At 41.6% G+C, this 22,916-nt stretch overlaps 1 protein-coding gene across 1 annotated transcript in view; it reads right to left on the bottom strand.

Moving 5' to 3' along the window:
• LOC142210357 (uncharacterized) overlaps positions 1 to 22,916 on the bottom strand; it is a 341,635-nt gene that overhangs the window by 278,004 nt on the left and 40,715 nt on the right. The window contains exons 5-6 of the mRNA XM_075279457.1: positions 11,021 to 11,112; positions 10,581 to 10,683 (exon numbers count right to left, since the gene is read on the bottom strand). Of these exons, the coding sequence (XP_075135558.1) occupies positions 10,581 to 10,683; positions 11,021 to 11,112 (195 nt within the window). The remainder of the gene's footprint in view (positions 1 to 10,580; positions 10,684 to 11,020; positions 11,113 to 22,916) is intronic.

Genomic DNA, 22,916 nt, shown 5'->3' with positions numbered 1-22,916 from the left:
GCCAAATCTGGCGATGGTTTGTCCAATGGGGGCTGTGTAGAGAGAAAAGAGCAGGGGGCCTAGGACCGAGCCCTTGGGAACCCCAACAGCAAGGGAAAGAGGGGAGGAAACAGAGCCCGCAAATGATATGCTGAAAGTGCAGTCTGAGAGATAAGAGGAGAACCAGGAGAGCGCAGTGTCATTGAGGCCGACTGAGCGGAGCATAGTGAGGAGGAGATGATGGTCAACAGTGTCAAAAGCTGCAGAGAGGTCCAGAAGAATAAGAAGAGAGAAATCGCCATTGGATTTAGCCATCAGGAGATCATTGGAGACTTTTGTGAGAGCCGTTTCAGTAGAGTGCAGAGCGCGGAAACCAGATTGTAAGGGGTCAAGAAGAGAGTTAGCAGAGAGATAGCGGATTAAACGAGAATAGACCAGGCGTTCCAAGAGTTTAGAGATGAAGGGGAGGTTAGAGACGGGTCGATAGTTAGCAGCACAGGACGGGTCCAAGGAGGGTTTTTTCAGTAGCGGAGTTATAACAGCATGCTTGAAGGAGGATGGGAAGATTCCAGAAGAGAGAGAGAGGTTAAATATTTTAGTAAGGTGAGTGGTGACAACAGGCGACAGAGATTGGAGAAGATGTGAGTGGAAGGGGTCACTACTGCAGGTTGTAGGGCGAGATGAAGAAAGTAGCTGGGAGACTTCCTCTTCTGTAACAGGTTCAAAAGATGAGAATAGACAGTCTGAGGTGCAATTGGTGAGGGGATCATTGCTATGGTAGGTGGTGGGATCAATGCCACCTGGGGCTTGGGCAGTAATTTCCTGACGGATCTTATCAATTTTAGCATGGAAATACGTGGCCAGGTCATCAGCACTAAGGTCTGTGAATGGCGTCTGTATCTTGGGTGTGAGTAAGGAGTGAAAGGTTTCAAAAAGCCTTTTAGGGTTGCTGGAGAGAGAAAAGATGAGGGCGGTGAAATAGTCTTGTTTGGCTAGGTGAAGGGCAGAACTATATGTTTTAAGCATGAACTTGAAGTGGAGGAAATCTGCAGGTGAGCGTGATTTTCTCCAGAGACGTTCGGCACACCTAGAGCAGCGCTGAAGAAATCGTGTCTTTGGCGTGTGCCAGGGCTGCTGCCTCCTACGTGGGACTTTACGAGTGGAGGGGGGAGCAACCTCATCCAATGCATTTTTAAGGGTTTCATTATAGTGACTGGTGGCCAGATTTGGACAGGAGATTGAGGAGATGGGGGACAGAGAGAACTGTAGAGTATCTGAGAGGTGCTTGGTGTCAATAGCACGCAAATTCCTATATGTGTGATGGGTAGGGGTAAAATACCATTACTGGAGATCATATAATGTAGATCTTGTATATTCAGTCTTTGTACATTTGGTACATGACATGAATGGTTTGTCAGGACATTTCCACCTTAGCTGGTTGGAGATCACAGCAGTTTTATTCCTCAAATGACTGCCATAACCAAGCATGGAACACCGTGGTGACATCAGCCGGCTCTGTAGATCATTCTTAAAATTGTGTGGCCTACATGACTACAGGAACCAATGTTGTCATTACAATGACAATTAAATACTCTCTCGGTCTACAGGTTCTTTTTTTTTTCTTCATTCAAAGTTTATATTGTAAATTTTTAACAATACAGCAGGGGCAAATTAGACCCAAAGAAAACATTAACAGAAACCAGAGGAACAAAATAGTAATTGCAGTTACACAAACAGGACAGACAAAATCAAAACAGCCGCGGCCGCCCGTGAACCCAAATTGGACCGGCCGTTGAGGATACTAAAAGAGAGGGGAGGAAGGAGGGACGGCTACAAAGGCAATCCCAGAAGAGAAGAAAGAAAAGGGGAAAAAAAGGGGGTGGGGGTGTTTTGGGCTCTTTTAATAGCAGGACGATCACATAGACACTGAGTGCATGGAAACTGGAGGCCTGTGACATCTAGTCCAGTGACAGTGACTATACACATATATGGGAAGAATATGCAAATCTGTCTCCTAAGATGTAAACAGGGAGACAGTGCACTGTCTCCCTGTTTACATCTTGGGAGACAGATTTGCATATTCTTCCCATGTTCCTTTGCAGTGGAGCAACTATGGCTGTATAAGTCTCCACACACCTGAGAAGGTGGTCTCTCCCTAAGGATAGACGGGGTCCCCACAATCTATACACATATATACACACACATACCTCCTCCTGTACAGATACACCATATGGGAGAGGAGCAACTGTGATGATGTCATAACCATGTGATCACATGTGTGGGAGGAGTCAGGCTGTACTGCTGAAGGAGCTAAACAACCTGTGATGATGTCATAGTCATGTGATCAGTCACATGTTGAAGGAGTCAGTGATCACATGATAAGATGTTACCGGGTTACGAGCTCAGTGTATACAGGACTCTGCTGTACTGGTTGTGGTCGGTGCTGGATGAGCTGAAGTGTACGTGTCTGGATCAGGATGTAGTTACAGTGTGGATGTAGCAGAGTTGTGTAGGTATGATGTATATGGAGCAAAGCTGTGTGTGTATGACGCGTACGGAGCAGAGGCGCGTGTGTATGATGTGTATGGAGCAGAGCTGTGTGGGTATGATGTGTACGGAACAGAGCTGTGTGTGTATGATGTGTATGGAGCAGAGCTGTGTGTGTATGACATATACGGAGCAGAGCCACGTGTGTATGACGCATACACGGCAGAGCCTAGTGTGTATGACATGTATGAAGCAAAGCTGTGTGTGTATGACGTGTACGAAGCAGAGCCGTGTGTGTATGACGTGTACGATGCAGAGCCGCGTGTGTATGATGTGTATGGAGCAGAGCGCAGTATGTAATATACTTGGGTCAGGGCTATATGTATATAACATATATACTGTACAGTAGAGCATGTTTGTTCATGTGTGTTAACTACTATGTGATCCAGTTGTGTTAGGCATGGTGTTGCAAAGGCCCACATGCACTAATAAAATATACTTATTATATATAAACCTGAAATCATACAACCAGCACACCACTTTCTTGTTGGAAATAACTGTCCGCGATGCCTTTATTATGGAGTTACATAAATAATTAATGAATCAATAAATAACCAATTAATAACCAATAATATAATTTAAATAAATAATTCATTAATAACCATTTAAATAATTGATTAAAACCAGTCCCCTCAGCATTAGCTACTGAACAATATCCCCACTAACAAAGCATCGCGACAAAGGGTGGTGAAATAAAATAAAGGGAAGGGGGGGGGGGGTGCTGCTCCATTAAAGATCCAGATGACGCTGCCACGAACACCTCAGGTTGGGGCTCTTTTAAACTCAAATTACTGAGAACAATGGACCAATCAGCTGATGACCTTGCTGCTAGGCAGATTACCTCAGAACCTGCTCATGCTAAAAAATAGCACAGCTGAGACATTTGAATCTCCCGCCACAGCTGACCAATCAGCTGATGATTCCTGCTACTGGGCAGACTGCATAGAAATTACCAGAACCTGCTCAGGCCTGGACACAGCTGACCCATCAATGACCTCCCTCAGGTAAGACCAACTGTAAAGAACAAATAGAGGGAACAAAAATACCGACTATACCAATATTAATTTAATTAATTTAATTAATAACCACCAATTTAAACCACCGTACCGAGGCCTGGAACACCAAGGGGCCCATTCCTTATGACTCCTAGGGCCCTAACATTATTCATATAAACATCAAAAGCAGCCATTGGTGGGATATTCCTATGTCCTAATTTTGTTTGTTTTCACAAATTTATCGATGGACTCAAGTCTGTGAATACAGATACCTCACAGATGCCACACAGATACCTCACAGAAGCCCCATAGATACCTCACAGAAGCCCCAGAGATACCTCACAGATCCCCCACAGATACCTCACAGATGCCCCAGAGATACCTCACAGATACCTCACAGATGCCCCACAGATGCCTCACAGATGCCCCACAGATACCTCACAGATGCCCCACAGATCCCCCACAGATACTTCACAGATGCCCCACAGATACCTCACAGATTCCCCACAGATCCCCCACAGATACCTCACAGATGCCCCAGAGATACCTCACAGATGCCCCACAGATACCTCACAGATGCCCCACAGATACCTCACAGATACCTCAGATCCCCCACAGATACCTCACAGATGCCCCACAGATACCTCACAGATACCTCACAGATGCCCCACAGATACCTCACAGATGCCCCACAGATACCTCACAGACGCCCCACAGATACCTCACAGACGCCCCATAGATACTTCACAGAAGCCCCATAGATACCTCACAGTTGCCCCACAGATACCTCACAGATACCTCACAGATGCCCCAGAGATACCTCACAGATTCCCCACAGATACCCCACAGATACCATAGATGCCCCACAGATACCTCACAGATTCTCCAAAGATACCTCACAGATGCCCCACAACTACCCCACAGATATCTCACAACTGCCCCACAAATACCTCACACATGCCCCACAGATGCCTCACAGATACATCACAGATACCTCACAGCTGCCCCAGAGATACCTCACAGATGTAAAACTGCCATGATAAAACAGACTGCTCCATTTTTCTCCACAGTCTTTATCCACAGTGGCCTAACTAGTCACTTCTAATACTATTTTGTACATGATGTGCAGTCAAAGCCGGACATAGATTTTAAAATTTTTTGGTCACGTTTCTATTATATATTTTTATTTATTATGCTTACTTGTATAGCGCCATCATATTCCGCAGCGCAGTGGCATAACTAGCCTTCTTCCAGGGGGTAGTGAAGAAGGCTAGCGCCTAAACGCGCGTAGGGGATTCTGGAGCCTCGTCCCTGTTAGGTATGCCTTTCCGGCAACTTTGCTAGCGTGGGTTTGTTTAGAATGCTGAGATGCTTTCCTACCATACCATCTCCCACACTATGTAGCATGCATATCCTTTCACTTATGATTTTCCCACACTGTGTAGCATATACATCTTTTTTCTTAGGACTCAAACATCTGGTGACAACTTTTACTATTTATCCACTTGGTTTGACTTTGTCATCATGCTGTCCAGCACATTTATCCTTTTATTTAGTATCTTAATACCTAGCGACAATCTATAGTGTATGTCCATTTGGCTTGACTTCATTACTATGTTATATATGATTTGTCGCGGTATATGGCAACAGATAACTGTGACCCCATGGAATTCTGCCCCAATAGGTTAGAGCAGTGAAAGGAGCTGGCACAGTTTGCCATGGGAGTTTTATCTTGTTTGGCCTCAAGCATAATGACTGAGTTGTGTTCAGTGCTGGTGGTGCCATTGTAACAACTAAAAGGACAAAACTGTCCATCGCTAATGGGGAAAAACTGCTTTTGTCCAACTGAATCAGGTATTGGATCTGTGGCAAATATCAAACACCTCCGGCTGATGCCTGCGAATATTGGTGTCACCTTTATTATCATGTTCAATTTACTGTACTTCTGATGCTGTCCTGCAGCCTGGTTGATGATATTATACCATGCCACATTGCCATATAGTGTCACAGCCACCACCACTCAGGCAGACATGTCCTGTGGTCTGGTCCATCACAATCCACTATACCATACTGTTGGCATCAAAAAAACAAAACAAAAAAACCAATTTTGATTCCACATCTGTTCCCATAAAGGGATCATTTATGGTGCCTTTTTTTTTTTCTTTTACAAACGGGCCAGTGTTTTTATAAAACCATTGCTTTTTGCATCGTAACCATCGTATTTGTTTAAAAACCACCGGCAAGCACCTTTCCCTAATTAAACGATCATTTTTGCAGCGTTAAATTTTAAGTGTTAAAATGTGTAAAAGCGAGTGTCTGCTCAGTCTGTGGTTACACTGAGTTTATTTCCTCTGCTTACCTTCTGTTTTTCTGTGTTCGTCTTAAAGAAATTGGATAGGTAGGTTCTTAGGAGCCTTGAGAGTACTATCCACTATATTTTAAGCCATTTTAAGGTATGGTTCGTACTGAACTTATTCAAGCCAAAACAAATCAGGGACTCAAAACACCCAAACCCGAAACTAAACAAATCTTGAGAAGTTTGCCCATTTCTAGTGTTGTTGACTCTTATTTTTCAATATTTTGCAATTCGCCCTGGCATGCTGGATATTAGCTGACTGATGAAATCCCATTCTTGTCTTGTACTTGGAGTTTATCACAACCCACTTTTTAAGGATTAACCAGAGGTTCTCAATTGGATTGAGATCTGGGAAGTTTAATGGCCATGGATCCAAAGTTTAGACGAAGTCTCAGGCAGCACCCATGTGCTTTTCCCCAGGAGTCTTATGTGCAGGTGCAGGGTTACTTTTCGGAAGCATTACTGATATGAAAGGATTTCAATTTAGGAGAATGCTGAAATCTCATATCATACAGTCCAATCACGGCAAGTAAAGAAAAATGGCTGGGGTGTTATGGAAACCAATTATAATCACATTCTTGTTATTGAAAGTATCTTTTAATAGTTATATGAGAATGCATAAAACACTTCTAGTATAGACATACAAGACTACATGAAGATGTCGAATACCTCTCACATTATACAATATTTCTTATGTTGAACTTATACATTTCTCATATTCCGCAACTGGAATTGGCTTCTCTCCTGTGTGAATTCTCTGATGTCTAACAAGATCCGATTTCTGATAAAAACATTTCTCACATTCTGAACATGAAAATGGCTTCTCCCCTGTGTGAATTCTCTGATGTATGGCCAGATATGATTTGTCATGAAAATGTTTGTCGCATTGTGAACATGAAAATGGTTTCTCTCCAGTGTGAGTTCTCAGATGTTTAACAAGATCTGATTTATAACAATAATGTTTCTCACATAGTGAACAAGAAAATGGCTTTTCCCCGGTGTGAGTTCTCTGGTGTTTAATAAGAGTTGATTTTTCTCTGCAACGTTTCCCACATTGTGGACATGAAAATGGCATTTCCCCAGTGTGAATTCTCTGATGTGTAACAAGATCTGATTTCTGGATAAAACATTTCCCACATTCTGAACATGAAAATGGCTTCTCCCCTGTGTGAATTCTCTGATGTCTAAGAAAGCCTGAGAAATCATTACAGAGTTTTCCACATTCTTGACATGAAAATGGCTTCTCCCCTGTGTGAATTCTCTGATGTGTAATAAGATGTGATTTCTGGTAAAAAGATTTCCCACATTCTGAACATGAAAATGGCTTCTCCCCTGTATGAGTTCTCTGATGTGTAATAAGACCGGATTTATTGAGAAAACATTTCCCACATTCTGAACATGAAAATGGCTTCTCCCCTGTGTGCGTTCTTTGGTGTCTAACAAGACCTGATTTATGGTTAAAACATTTGCCACATTCTGAACATGAATATGGCTTCTCTCCTTTGTGAGTTGTTTTATGTACAACACTCCTTTTGTGACTTTTATCTTCCTTCACAGTCTGTGATGAATCAGAAGATCTGACATGTATAGAAGGATCAGATGATGGATCTTTGCTGTGAAGGGCTGAGTGTCTATCTGGGACAATGGCATGCTCTTCATAGTTATCTTGGATGATACCACCATCATCTGCTTTATAATCTGAAGATATGAGATGTCCTGAGCCCCTGGTACAGTCATCTGCCAAGAAGAAAATAGATTTTCTTATTATTGCATAAGCAGAGATTTTTTTATGTTAATCTGTTTTCCCTTAGTCCTAACAGAACCACAACAATGGGGAATTTCGGTGATACTGGTAGGACAGATGGAATGTTTAATTCAAATACCAATTAGTATAATCCCATTCCCTGACCATAATGGGAGGAAAATACACCACCCCAAACCACGTACTTACAAAGTAAAGATAATTAGGATGGAACTTGTGCTGCTGTTAGGACTAAGGGTCAGATTAACATAAACAATTTCTGCTTCCCTTATGTCCTACCAGCAACACAGTAATGGTGAGATAACAAGTATAACCCCTTGGAGGGTCCAGAGTTTAAACTGAACGGCCAAAGCCCATCAACTCTGAGCTTCTAAAATGCACCGTGTAGTGATTGACAAAATTTTTGTGGGAGCTCCATGAGGCGACCACACAAATCTGAGATATAAAAACTTGATTTCTTTCTGCCCAAGAGGTGGAGATTGCTCTCATAGAATGTGCCCTGATAAAATCTGGTGGGTCCAAGTCCTAGGACACAGAGGTTATCCTGATTGTTTCCATAATCTACCTCACTTGAGTGGGCTTAGATGCCTTTTGCCCTTTATGACTTCCAGAAAAAAATTAATGAGCACATTTTCTGACCTCCTAAAGGAATTTGTCCAGTTATGTTTTTATGCATCTGGTGATGTCCATTAACGGTAACTTGGCTTCCTCCTCTGAAGGTGATATTGGACAGAAACTTTGTAAAGAGATTACCTGATTTATATTGGCTGGATATGGTAACTTTGGTAGGAAACCTGGTAGATAACTCAGCGGCAGTTAGGTAGGGCTCCACATGAGTGGTAGGGCCGATGTCATCGCTAATAATAGGGTTAGCTTGTATGCCAGGAACTTGAAAACCACCCAATTCAAGGGCTCAAAGGGCGGATTACCCAGACCTCTTAAGACCAGGGTTAGGTCCCACTGTGGGACAGGCTGTACCACTGAAGCTCTCAACTGTACCAACCTTCATGACTGAGTGGTCTTGAGAAAGCTGCCTCCCAAAGCAAGCTGATAGAGCTGCCGATTGCACCTTCACAGGGGTTAGGCCTTTATCTAGGCCGTCCTGTAGTAGCTGAAGGATGACAGCAGTAGAATGATTAGATCTGTCAATCTCCTTTCCAGAGCACCAAGCTACAAATATGTTCTTTATCCTTGTGTAACTCCTCTTGGTTGACTTTACTCTGGATAGAGACATAGTTATTAGGACAGTCTCCAGGAGTCCTCTATACAAAGATAAAAACTGGTCAACCTCTGAGGCAGGAGGTGAAGTTGAATCTGTTCTGATCAAGGTAGAGCCAAGAGCCTTGAGACAACAGGTTCTGAACTGTCAGAAGTCTCCACTATGATCCAACTCATCTGAATGTGCTGGGAAAACCATCAATCTCTTTGGCCAAAATGGTATGATTGCAATCACCATTGCCTGATCCTGTCTTTTTTTCATCAATACGCTTGTTATCATGAAAATCAAAGTGAGGATGTAAGCCAGCCTGAACCTCCATGGAATGGATAAGGCATCCACTGCCAATGGATTTTTCACCTTATACAGTGAGCAGAACTTCTCTATCTTGGCATTGAATTTCGTAGCCATTAGCTCCATTTCTCTGAATCTCCATTTCAATCTCTCTTTCTCCAGGGAGTAACTGTCCTTGGCTCAATTAATTTTCCACAATATTGAAAGATCCCCTGATATGTACCAGAAAGATAAGATAGATTCTTCTCAGCCCAGCTCATGATCTGACCCAATTTTCTCTGAGAAGGGGAAGAGAACAAGTGACTCCTTGCCTGTTGATGACCGTTGTCATGTTGTCTGACTGCTCTCCTTCTGAGGCAGGAGGGCTAAACGGGCTGCTCTGAGTTTTCTAAAGTTTTCTGCTGTAACCAAGATGGACTCAGTCACCAGAAAAGCAAGGCAGAAGCAGCCCACAGCACCCTGGAAGATGGCGAGGGACCAAGGACTCCACCTAGGTAAGTAACCGAGGGGAAAATAACCTAACAGAATAAAAAGTAAAACAAATAACGATAAGGGGGAGAAGGAAGATTTTGTACCCCAAAAACACCTGTTCCCTGTCCACGGGACAGTAAAAAAAAACATGGTTTTGTGGGGTGGGGTATTTTCCGCCTTTATAGTCAGGAGGTGGGATTATTCAAATTGATTTTTGCTTTAATTAAACATTCCATCTGTCCTGCCATATCACAGGGGCAGAAAGAGAATATAACCTTAAAATCACTTGCAAATTTTATTATGTTTTTATATAAAAATGCCCATGAAAACAATAAGACTTGTTGTAAAATTCAACTATGTGGTGACCAAACAGATGAAAATCTATCAGTAGACCTCCAAGCAAGGACCAGTAGAGCATGACATTTGGAGCCACCATCTTCCTAGGTTCATGTGTCACTGCTGTCACCTCTCTCTTCTCGTGAAATGGTCAGTGGAGAACCATAAAGTCTTCTGTTAGTCATTGCTATTAGGTGGTGTTCGTCTCACACACTCCCTGACTACACGCACATTAGTAGTTAAGATGAAGTTAGAGATGATCAGCCAGCCATATTATTTGATACAATATCACGAAACAGAATTGTCCTGACACATCTGTACAAAGAAGTTATGGCTGTGGAGCAGAAGAACACGAGGTGTCTATTTTCTATTGATTAAGTAGATACAAAATGGGACAAGTTCTTTATCTATTTCTATACTAAAAAATCTGCATAATTAATAAAAAGGCATTCAAAACTATTATGTTTACATCTGTGTGAGGTCAGACAAATCCATCACACACCTTTAAACAGGACACAAGTCACAATGAAAACTGAGCAATCTACTGCTCCATTTGGACCTTACAACAGGATAGGCAAAAATACTGTGAACAGGCCCCTATATACTGTAATAGTTAGTACTCACCTGGGCGGATACAAGTAAGAATGCCCTCCTTACAGTCCTCATCACTACTCAGATATGATTCTGGAACAACAATAATGTTCAGATCTTCATCCTCATATGAAAACTGTGAAACAAATATTGTAAAAGTCACCAGACGGATGGAGAAGTCACGTGGGATGTTTTAGAGAAGAAAAGATCATTCATTATCATGACCACCAAAAGTGACAGCAGGAGTTATCTGACCAAATAGCTGCAAGTCTCCTGGATAAATCCACCATGCTAATAAGAAGATCCAGACAACATGTCATGTCTATGGTCAGCTTTATCCTGCCATCTGCATCTTTCTCATTACACAAGTAGAAAACATCTAATACTGTGGGATAAAACCAAACTGACCATGAGACCTTCACAGCCCTTCTACAGGGCAGAGGAAGATTTCATGTCACCTTATCTCCATCTACCTGATCATCCTGAGGGACATTTTCTTCCTTACAATCTTGTGGTAGAAGAGGACTGGGACATCTCTCCGGTGATGTTCTCTTACTGGATGGAACTGGAGGAAACACATACAGGGACTGAATTCATTCTTTCCATACAGATAATGAGAAGCCGTGTGTATTTAGTCATGTCTATTACCTGCTGATGTGAGGGGCTGCAGATCCTCCATCATCACCTCCTTGTACACATCTTTGTGTCCTTCTAAATACTCCCACTCCTCCATGGAGAAATAGACAGTGACATCCTGACACCTTATAGGAACCTGCCAACACAATGATACAGTCATCACCAGATCCCTTCATAGCGCTCCTGTATAATGTCCCAGCATTCCCAGCAGTGTCACCTCTCCAGTCAGCAGCTCAATCATCTTGTTGGTGAGATCTAGAATCTTCTGTCTATTGATATCCTCAAGTATCAGGGGGTGAGGTGGAGACCCCGGGATTGGGTTTGGGGTTCTCCCCCATCCTTCAGATACAGGAGCCTGACAGCGCCCACTAGAGGTCTTCTTCACTACTGTGTAATCCTGTTTATGGAGAGGCACAGTAATAAATATCACTCCATCCATTCCCAGAGTCCCTCACCTCTCCAGTCATATCATTTGTTATTACTATAGGTAAGAATGATGTAATGTGACATCATCAGAATCTCTCACCTCTCCAGTAAGCTGGTGCAGGATCTCTAGGGTGAGATTTATGATACTTTCTGCCATCTTGACCTTCTTTTTGTCCATCCTGGATGGGTCAATTGGAAACTTATCTTAATTGTCCAAGATTTCCACAGAGAAGATCCTTTATTGTATTGTAAAAAAAAAATAACATAACAAGGGAAAACATGTGAGGAGATAATATAATGTAGATCTTCTATATTCAGTCTTTGTATATTTGGTACATGAGATGAATGGCTTGTCAGGACATTTCCATCATGTTAGGTTTAAAGTCAAAGCAGCTTCATAGTATTTTTCATTCATCACATTATTACTTCTTGGGCCCTTAATGGTCAGGTGACCTACAAACTGACATCACTACTGTAACTAATCAGGTCATTACATAGTGAGTGATTGGACCCTGGAAGTCTATGACACCTAGTAAAGTGTCCCATGTTAGACAATAGGAAACTACCAAATATTAGGGTTGAGCCGATCTTGAGATTTCAGGATCTATTTAAAAATTCGAATTCCAATCATTTTCCAGCCAATCGCGATCGTGAAATTTGCTCGATCGGGATCTGGTCTTTCCCGATCCCTCAACCCTAATTGTATATTATCTATTCCGTAGGATTGAGCAGATCTTGAGATTTCAAAATACGATTTTCGATCATTTTCCAGCCGATCCCGATCATGAAATTTTCTCGATCGCAGATCGGGATTCAATCTTTCCTGATAACCCTACCAGATATACTTTATATCTTGCAAGTTCTAACTCTATACAGATGTGAGGGGACAAATATCTGTGTAAAGAGAGAGACTAGCATTCCGCCATCTTGTCTCTGTATAGTCCATATTGCTTTCACTAATGTCTGGTCTCTGTCACGCAGCTACTATGAGAGACTTACAATTGTGCTTTCTTATAATATTTAGGGAAAATGTTGCAATGTTTCTGAGTTTCTCATAATATTACTTAGCTTCTCATGTCCCGTAACTAGGCACAGAATGTCTATTAGATATGAGAACAGTCTAAACTAGTTCTAAGGATCAAGGACATACCGTCCATCCTTGAACACTGTGCTAGCATGATTAGAACTAAAATGGATGACACAGACAACCATGTGTTAACTCATGTATTGCTTCTGCATGTATTTATCATTTGTAAACGCCCATTTTGTACTCTGACCAATGATAATTCATATTTCTATTTGATGTAGTTTGTTATGCCTAAATTAGCATACAGCCATTATTCCTCTATAAGAGCTAAGTAACATGTAATAAACTTTAGAACACTTAGATATACATCTGGCTATGTGTCACTTTGTGTTCTCCCCGTACGGGCAACCATTTTGTTTTTAATTTGGAACCAACAGCATGTGCTCCCAGGGGTGTTCCACCAACATAGACTTGCTTCAGGTCATCCAGATGAGATTTAAAAAAATTGTATTTGGGCCACCATTTTTCTCACTTTTACAGTTTTAAAAGGATAAATTGTAGAGTCAATTTTTCACATTCTTTAAAAAAACGAAAATACAGTTTGAGACTGACCTAAATTTTGGTTTTCACAAAATTTGTTGCTTCAGTGTTTCTCAATCTTTTAGCCAGAAGTTTCTATAGTTATGCAATATTTCTAGTTTTGACCCTTATTTTTTAAGACTTCTGCAGTTGGCCCTGATATCAGCTTCTTGCCCAAATCCTGACTGATGACAACCTATTCTTTTGTAGTCAGTGCTTGGAGTTTATCACAATTTCTGTGTTTTAGTTTGTGTACACAATTTTTGAGCATCGGCCACAGGTCCATAATGTGATTGAACACCATATATTCATCTGCATACGAAAAATGTTTTTCCTGCAACCAGGACTTATCTCTGCATTTTTTCACGTTTTTAAGGTAGAAACCAGGTGGAAACTCAATGGACCCCATTATAGTCTATGAGATCCGTCGGTTTCCGCGGGCAAACTCTTTTTAAGTGGATTAGGTTTCTGATCTTCAGATCCCCAAGCGAAACCGAAGAACGGAAAGCCAAATGCTAATGTAAACCTATCATAAAGCAATGTTTCTGAATAAACCCTTCAAAGCTACTCCCTGTATTCCTCAGCTTAGGTTCCTCAGGTTCCCCCAATGGGTTGACCGCAGCAACTTATCACACCACATCATGTCGCCTTCTTTAAGCCTATGCCTTATGGTTTATCTCAAAATGTTGCTTCAAAGAGGACCTTTCACCATTTTGGGGACATGCGGTTTAATACACGCTAGAAAGCCTACAGTGCGCTGAATTCAGCGCACTATTGGCTTTCCCGTTCTGTGCCCCTCGGTAAAGAGCTATCGGTGCTGGTACCGTAGCTCTTCATCGTCAGAAGGGCATTCCTGACTGACAATCCTCACAACATTGGTATTCTGTTGTGGCATCTCGCTCCTAAACAGGAGCGTGTCTCGAGCCGAGGTCGCCGCGGCTGACTCAGCTGCTCCATGGCTTCTTTTTACCACTACTAGCTAGTGGAAAAAAAATCGAGCGGCTCCCATTGAAGTCAATAAGAGCCATTTTTGTAGGCAGATTTTTAGACGGATTCAGCATCAAAATCCACCTGCAAAAAACTCCGTGTGAACATACTCTAAACTTGCAAGGACGTATAGGTACACCCTTACAGGTTTAGTAGTGGAAAGCCCGTACGTATATAGTCACTGGGCGGTCTGTGAATAAACAAAGGAACACAAAAAATATCACATACAAATCTCCCTCATATAACTACGCCAATAGAAAAGAAAGTTCCAGCTTTCGGAATATGGCAGTAGAAAACCTTAGAAATAGGCTCACTAATAAAAGATGGGAGGTCAATCCTGTGATTATGACGGGGTTAATGCTGCATATGACTTGCTGTCATGACAGACAATGACGGTGAATACATACATACCTCCTTCTGCACAGCTGCACACTGTATATATACTGGCTCTGAGGCTACAGGACCTGTGATGTGATGTCACAACCATGTGATCAGTCACGTGTGGGAGGAGTCAAGAGGATGACATGATCAATGTGTGGAGCATTGTGTTGGTTGTGGCTGGTGCTGGATGAGCTGCAGTTTATGAGTCAGAATGTAGTTACAGTGTGGATGTAGCAGAGCTGTGTGTGTATGACGTGTATGGAGCAGAGCTGTGTGTGTATGATGTGTTTGGAGCAGAGCTGTGTGTGTATGATGTGTATGGAGCAGAGGTGTGCAGAGCTGTGTGTGTATGACGTGTACGGAGCAGAGTGTGTGTATGACGTGTATGGAGCAGAGCTGTGTGTGTATGACGTTTACGGAGCAGAGCTGTGTGTGTATGATGTGTACGGAGCAGAGCTGTGTGTGTATGACATGTACGGAGCAGAGCTGTGTGTGTATAAATGTGTATTGAGCAGAGCTGTGTGTGTATGACGTGTATGGAGCAGAGCTGTGTGTGTATGACATGTATGGAGCAGAGCTGTGTGTGTATGACGTGTATGGAGCAGAGCTGTGTGTGTATGACGTGTAAGGAGCAGAGCTGTGTGTGTATGACGTGTAAGGAGCAGAGCTGTGTGTGTATGACGTGTATGGAGCAGAGCTGTGTGTGTATGACGTGTATGGAGCAGAGCTGTGTGTGTATGATGTGTACGGAGCAGAGCTGTGTGTGTATGACATGTATGGAGCAGAGCTGTGTGTGTATGACATGTATGGAGCAGAGCTGTGTGTGTATGACATGTATGGAGCAGAGCTGTGTGTGTATGACATGTATGGAGCAGAGCTGTGTGTGTATATCCTCCTACTATCCTATCCTACTAATATTATAAATGTGAAAGTTTGGATGTTAAACTGTTCTTGTTAGCACCATATCTCAGCTTCTGAGAAAGCCAGGGCTGTTATCTCTATGTGTAAACACACACTAACCCTAAGTAGATTGTGTACAGACATTTGCATATTATCTGATCTGCTCCAGGCAGTGCTGACAAACTGACATGGGCAGACACCTTTAATCCAAATTTGCAGTTTTAAAACATGCCTGTTAAAAGAAAATCTAATTTGTCGCAACAATCGGAACAATCACAGGCAGAGCGAGAGGAACGAGTTTAGTGGCAGGCCAGCTTAACCCTTTCGCTGCCAGGCACGTACACTGTACGTGCTCCCAAGGTGGCACATCAGTAGCGGAGGATGTAGTTACTACGTCCTCCCTACTAATGCCCATATCTCTGGACTGCATCAACATATCTTGATGATTTAAAATGCATTTTAAAGAAGAGACTCTCATCTTTAAAATTATACTAGGGACTTGATGATTTTACTTACAGTCTTGGAGCAATTCACTGTTGAAAACACTATTTGGCATTGAGATCCAACTGCAGATCTCAATTCCTGACAGCGTTTCAACAGTGAATTGCTCCAAAACTGTACATCCAATCATCGAGTTCTTGATATCATTTTAAAGATGGGATTCTCCTCTTTAAAATGCAGTTGAAAGCATCAAGATATGTTGATGCAGTCCAAAGATATAGAGCTCCAAAGTGTCCCCCCCTCCTGTCTAAGCAAGCAATTTGCGATCTAACAAGAAAGGAAGAGGGACACGGAGCAGCCCAGCAGAGAGAGAGAGCGAGACAGAGAAACGATCTCTCTCTCTGCATAACTTGTATGTGACAGCAGGAGGGTGGTGGCAGGGACTCTATTGTCCCTATTAACCCTTCTCCTGCCAATCAGAGTGTATACTATACATTTGTCTCTGATTGTCACATACAGTTATAATGTAATTCCCCCCTGAGCTTTACTAGTGGGGTATTCTTATGTTATACCTCCTGAACATAACCAGGAAGTTTATTGGCGCTGTGACCCAGACGTTTACCATTGTCCAGGTCGCAGACCCCCCCCCAAAAAAGTCGCACCAAACACTTACACAACATATACATAAAGTCGCAAATAAAGTTTACATTTCACCCAATCCCTGTCCTGTCTATACCTGAGCTTTCTACAGTAAAATACGTCTCTAGTGATGTCCGTTACACACTAAAATATTTTATATTTTATATTCAATTTGCATGCACAAAATGGAATGGCACATTTCTGCAATTTTGGCGTTTCTTTAACACCCGCCCCTGTAAATACAGTCCTATGAAAAAGTTTGGGCACCCCTATTAATCTTAATCATTTTTAGTTCTAAATATTTTGGTGTTTATAACAGCCATTTCAGTTTGATATATCTAATAACTGATGGACACAGTAATATTTCAGGATTGAAATGAGGTTTATTGTACTAACAGAAAATGCGCAATATGCATTAAACCAAAATTTGACCGGTGCAAAAGTATGGGCACCTCAACAGAAAAGTGACATTAATATTTAGTAGATCCTCCTTTTGCAAAGATAACAGCCTCTAGTCGCTTCCTGTAGCTTTTAATCAGTTCCTGGATCCTGGATAAAGGTATTTTGGACAAACAATTCAAGTTCAGTTAAGTTAGATGGTCGCCGAGCATGGACTGCCCGCTTCAAATCATCCCACAGATGTTCAATGATATTCAGGTCTGGGGACTGGGATGGCCATTCCAGAACATTGTAATTGTTCCTCTGCATGAATGCCTGAGGATTTGGAGCGGTGTTTTGGATCATTGTCTTGCTGAAATATCCATCCCCGGCGTAACTTCAACTTCGTCACTGATTCTTGAACATTATTCTCAAGAATCTGCTGATACTGAGTGGAATCCATGCGACCCTCAACTTTAACAAGATTCCCGATGCCGGCATTGGCCACACAGCCCCAAAGCATGATGGAACCTCCACCAAATTTTACAGTGGGTAGCATGTGTTTTTCTTGGAATGCTGTTTCTTTTTGGACGCCATGCATAACGCCTTTTTTTATAACCAAACAACTCAATTTTTGTTTCCAAAATGAAGCTGCCTTGTCCAAATGTGCTTTTTCATACCTCAGGCAACTTTATTTGTGGCGTACGTGCAGAAACGGCTTCTTTCTCATCACTCTCCCATGCAGCTTCTATTTGTGCAAAGTGCGCTGTATAGTTGACCGATGCACAGTGACACCATCTGCAGCAACATGATGCTGCAGCTCTTTGGAGGTGGTCTGTGGATTGTCCTTGACTGTTCTCACCATTCTTCTTCTCTGCCTTTCTGATATTTTTCTTGGCCTGCCACTTCTGGGCTTAACAAGAACTGTCCCTGTGGTCTTCCATTTCCTTACTATGTTCCTCACAGTGGAAACTGACAGGTTAAATCTCTGAGACAACGTTTTGTATCCTTCCCCTGAACAACTATGTTGAACAATCTTTGTTTTCAGATCATTTGAGAGCGGGCTGTCCATGTTCGGCGACCATCAAACTTAACTGAACTTGAATTGTTTTGTAGAAAGAAATGGTCCAAAATACCTTCATCCAGGATCCAGGAACTGATTAAAAGCTACAGGAAGCGACTAGAGGCTGTTATCTTTGCAAAAGGAGGATGTACTAAATATTAATGTCACTTTTCTGTTGAGGTGCCCATATTTTTGCACCGGTCAAATTTTGGTTTAATGCATATTGCACATTTTCTGTTAGTACAATAAACCTCTTTTCAATCCTGAAATATTACTGTGTCCATCAGTTATTAGATATATCAAACTGAAATGGCTGTTGCAAACACCAAAATATTTAGAACAAAAAATGATTAAGATTAATAGGGGTGCCAAAACTTTTTCATAGGACTGTATATACATGTGTGGTATGTATGAACTCCTCACATATTGCAGTTTTATGGACAGTACATTATGTTTGCAGAAAGGGATTTCATGAGCCGCACTTTAATGGCAAATTTGAATTTTTGCGCAATTTTTGCTAGCAATCTCTGTTTGCGGCAAAGTTGAATGAAGGTGGTTGTATATATAAACTATTAAATTGTGTTTTTATATATACGGTATGCTGTGTACTCTGAAAAAAGTTTGATTTTGGTATCACAGTCACAGTTTGGTAGGTGCAGTATAGCTTTTTAACATATCAGTGAACAACAGCAAAATCCTGCTTGTCTTCTGTATTCGTGTTTTTGGGAGTCCGAGCTCTTGTTGTAGTTGATGTTTGCGGTACATATAGTATATTCACACATTGTATACACCATAAGCTATTATTTTAAAAGTATTTTGTATATGAATTTGAGATTGAACATGAGTTTTAGGTGCAAATATGTGTTTTAGCGTATTTTTTCAAAAAAGTATTTGTGTTGGTCGCAAAGTTGCATGAAGGTGGATGTGGCTATCGATGACCCATTAAGACATTTGTAATCTTCAGGTTGTCTACTTTCAAAAAATATATAGGGTTTAGGGGTTCACTTACTTTTCATGGTGTGTAATCCCTACATTTTATAGGATGATACTTTTTTAACATTTCCAGCTTCAAAGCAGAATTTTGTTCCTTCCAGTTCTAGCGATTTTCTGAAGACACGTGCATGCGGGTTCAGGCCATAGTGATATGTATGAACTCTGCACATGTTGAACTCTTATTTTTAGGAGGTTTGGTGCATATAATTTTTTGTTTGGTTTCCACTTCTAACAACTAATATACATTTATTTGCATTTTTTCATAAAACATTCACTTTAAATCAAAATTGCATGAAGGTGCCTGTTCGTATACAGTACCAAGTGGCATTCTGACAATGCTGCAGGTGTCTACTTTAAGAAAATATATAGGTATTAGAGATGAGCGAACAGTGTTCTATCGAACTCATGTTCGATCGGATATTAGGCTGTTCGGCATGTTCGAATCGAATCGAACACCGCGTGGTAAAGTGCGCCATTACTCGATTCCCCTCCCACCTTCCCTGGCGCCTTTTTTGCTCCAATAACAGCGCTGGGTAGGTGGGACAGGAACTACGACACCGGTGACGTTGAAAAAAGTAGGCAAAACCCATTGGCTGCCGAAAACATGTGACCTCTAATTTAAAAGAACAGCGACGCCCAGCTTCGCGTCATTCTGAGCTTGCAATTCACCGAGGACGGAGGTTTCCGTCCAGCTAGCTAGGGCTTAGATTCTGGGTAGGCAGGGACAGGCTAGGATAGGAAGGAGAAGACAACCAACAGCTCTTGTAAGAGCTAAATTCCAGGGAGAAGCTTGTCAGTGTAACGTGGCACTGACGGGCTCAATCGCCGCAACCCAGCTTTCCCAGGATCCTGAATGGAATACACTGTCAGTGTATTCCCGTATACCCGATATATACCCCGATACCCGTTCCAACGGTGTGCCCCCCCACCTTCACCCCAGAAATACCCTGCAAGTCCCCTAGCAATAGAATTGGGGCTATATACACCCACAATTTTTACTACTGGTATACAGTGCCATTGTCTGACTGGGAATTCAAAGAATATATTGGGAATACAAATACCCTCATTTCTTGCTACTGCCATATAGTGCCAGTTTCTGACTGGTAATTCAAAGAATATATTGGGGTTACGTGCACCCACAATTTTTACTACTGGTATACAGTGCCATTGTCTGACTGGGAATTCAAAGAATATATTGGGAATACAAATACCCTCATTTCTTGCTACTGCCATATAGTGCCAGTGTCTGACTGGGAATTCAAAGAATATATTGGGGTTACGTGCACCCACAATTTTTACTACTGGTATACAGTGCCATTGTCTGACTGGGAATTCAAAGAGTATATTGGGAATACAAATACCCTCATTTCTTGCTACTGCCATATAGTGCCAGTTTCTGACTGGGAATTCAAAGAATATATTGGGGTTACGTGCACCCACAATTTTTACTACTGGTATACAGTGCCATTGTCTGACTGGGAATTCAAAGAGTATATTGGGAATACAAATACCCTCATTTCTTGCTACTGCCATATAGTGCCAGTTTCTGACTGGGAATTCAAAGAATATATTGGGGTTACGTGCACCCACAATTTTTACTACTGGTATACAGTGCCATTGTCTGACTGGGAATTCAAAGAATATATTGGGGTTATAAATACCCTCATTTCTTGCTACTGCCATATAGTGCCAGTTTCTGACTGGGAATTCAAAGAATATATTGGGGTTACGTGCACCCACAATTTTTACTACTGGTATACAGTGCCATTGTCTGACTGGGAATTCAAAGAATATATTGGGGTTATAAATACCCTCATTTCTTGCTACTGCCATATAGTGCCAGTTTCTGACTGGTAATTCAAAGAATATATTGGGGTTACGTGCACCCACAATTTTTACTACTGGTATACAGTGCCATTGTCTGACTGGGAATTCAAAGAATATATTGGGAATACAAATACCCTCATTTCTTGCTACTGCCATATAGTGCCAGTTTCTGACTGGTAATTCAAAGAATATATTGGGGTTACGTGCACCCACAATTTTACTACTGGTATACAGTGCCATTGTCTGACTGGGAATTCAAAGAATATATTGGGAATACAAATACCCTCATTTCTTGCTACTGCCATATAGTGCCAGTGTCTGACTGGGAATTCAAAGAATATATTGGGGTTACGTGCACCCACAATTTTTACTACTGGTATACAGTGCCATTGTCTGACTGGGAATTCAAAGAGTATATTGGGAATACAAATACCCTCATTTCTTGCTACTGCCATATAGTGCCAGTTTCTGACTGGGAATTCAAAGAATATATTGGGGTTACGTGCACCCACAATTTTTACTACTGGTATACAGTGCCATTGTCTGACTGGGAATTCAAAGAATATATTGGGGTTATAAATACCCTCATTTCTTGCTACTGCCATATAGTGCCAGTTTCTGACTGGTAATTCAAAGAATATATTGGGGTTACGTGCACCCACAATTTTTACTACTGGTATACAGTGCCATTGTCTGACTGGGAATTCAAAGAGTATATTGGGAATACAAATACCCTCATTTCTTGCTACTGCCATATAGTGCCAGTGTCTGACTGGGAATTCAAAGAATATATTGGGGTTACGTGCACCCACAATTTTTACTACTGGTATACAGTGCCATTGTCTGACTGGGAATTCAAAGAGTATATTGGGAATACAAATACCCTCATTTCTTGCTACTGCCATATAGTGCCAGTTTCTGACTGGGAATTCAAAGAATATATTGGGGTTACGTGCACCCACAATTTTTACTACTGGTATACAGTGCCATTGTCTGACTGGGAATTCAAAGAGTATATTGGGAATACAAATACCCTCATTTCTTGCTACTGCCATATAGTGCCAGTTTCTGACTGGGAATTCAAAGAATATATTGGGGTTACGTGCACCCACAATTTTTACTACTGGTATACAGTGCCATTGTCTGACTGGGAATTCAAAGAATATATTGGGGTTATAAATACCCTCATTTCTTGCTACTGCCATATAGTGCCAGTTTCTGACTGGGAATTCAAAGAATATATTGGGGTTACGTGCACCCACAATTTTTACTACTGGTATACAGTGCCATTGTCTGACTGGGAATTCAAAGAATATATTGGGGTTATAAATACCCTCATTTCTTGCTACTGCCATATAGTGCCAGTTTCTGACTGGTAATTCAAAGAATATATTGGGGTTACGTGCACCCACAATTTTTACTACTGGTATACAGTGCCATTGTCTGACTGGGAATTCAAAGAATATATTGGGAATACAAATACCCTCATTTCTTGCTACTGCCATATAGTGCCAGTGTCTGACTGGGAATTCAAAGAATATATTGGGGTTACGTGCACCCACAATTTTTACTACTGGTATACAGTGCCATTGTCTGACTGGGAATTCAAAGAGTATATTGGGAATACAAATACCCTCATTTCTTGCTACTGCCATATAGTGCCAGTTTCTGACTGGGAATTCAAAGAATATATTGGGGTTACGTGCACCCACAATTTTTACTACTGGTATACAGTGCCATTGTCTGACTGGGAATTCAAAGAATATATTGGGGTTATAAATACCCTCATTTCTTGCTACTGCCATATAGTGCCAGTTTCTGACTGGTAATTCAAAGAATATATTGGGGTTACGTGCACCCACAATTTTTACTACTGGTATACAGTGCCATTGTCTGACTGGGAATTCAAAGAGTATATTGGGAATACAAATACCCTCATTTCTTGCTACTGCCATATAGTGCCAGTTTCTGACTGGGAATTCAAAGAATATATTGGGGTTACGTGCACCCACAATTTTTACTACTGGTATACAGTGCCAATTTCTAACTAGGAATTCAAAATGCGCAAGGCTCCCGGAAAGGGACGTGGACG

This window comes from Leptodactylus fuscus, chromosome 6, assembly GCF_031893055.1.
Source record: "Leptodactylus fuscus isolate aLepFus1 chromosome 6, aLepFus1.hap2, whole genome shotgun sequence".
In the NCBI taxonomy this organism is placed as follows: domain Eukaryota; kingdom Metazoa; phylum Chordata; class Amphibia; order Anura; family Leptodactylidae; genus Leptodactylus; species Leptodactylus fuscus.
The sequence above is the reverse complement of the archived record's forward strand: the minus strand, read 5'-3'. Positions and strand labels throughout refer to the sequence as shown.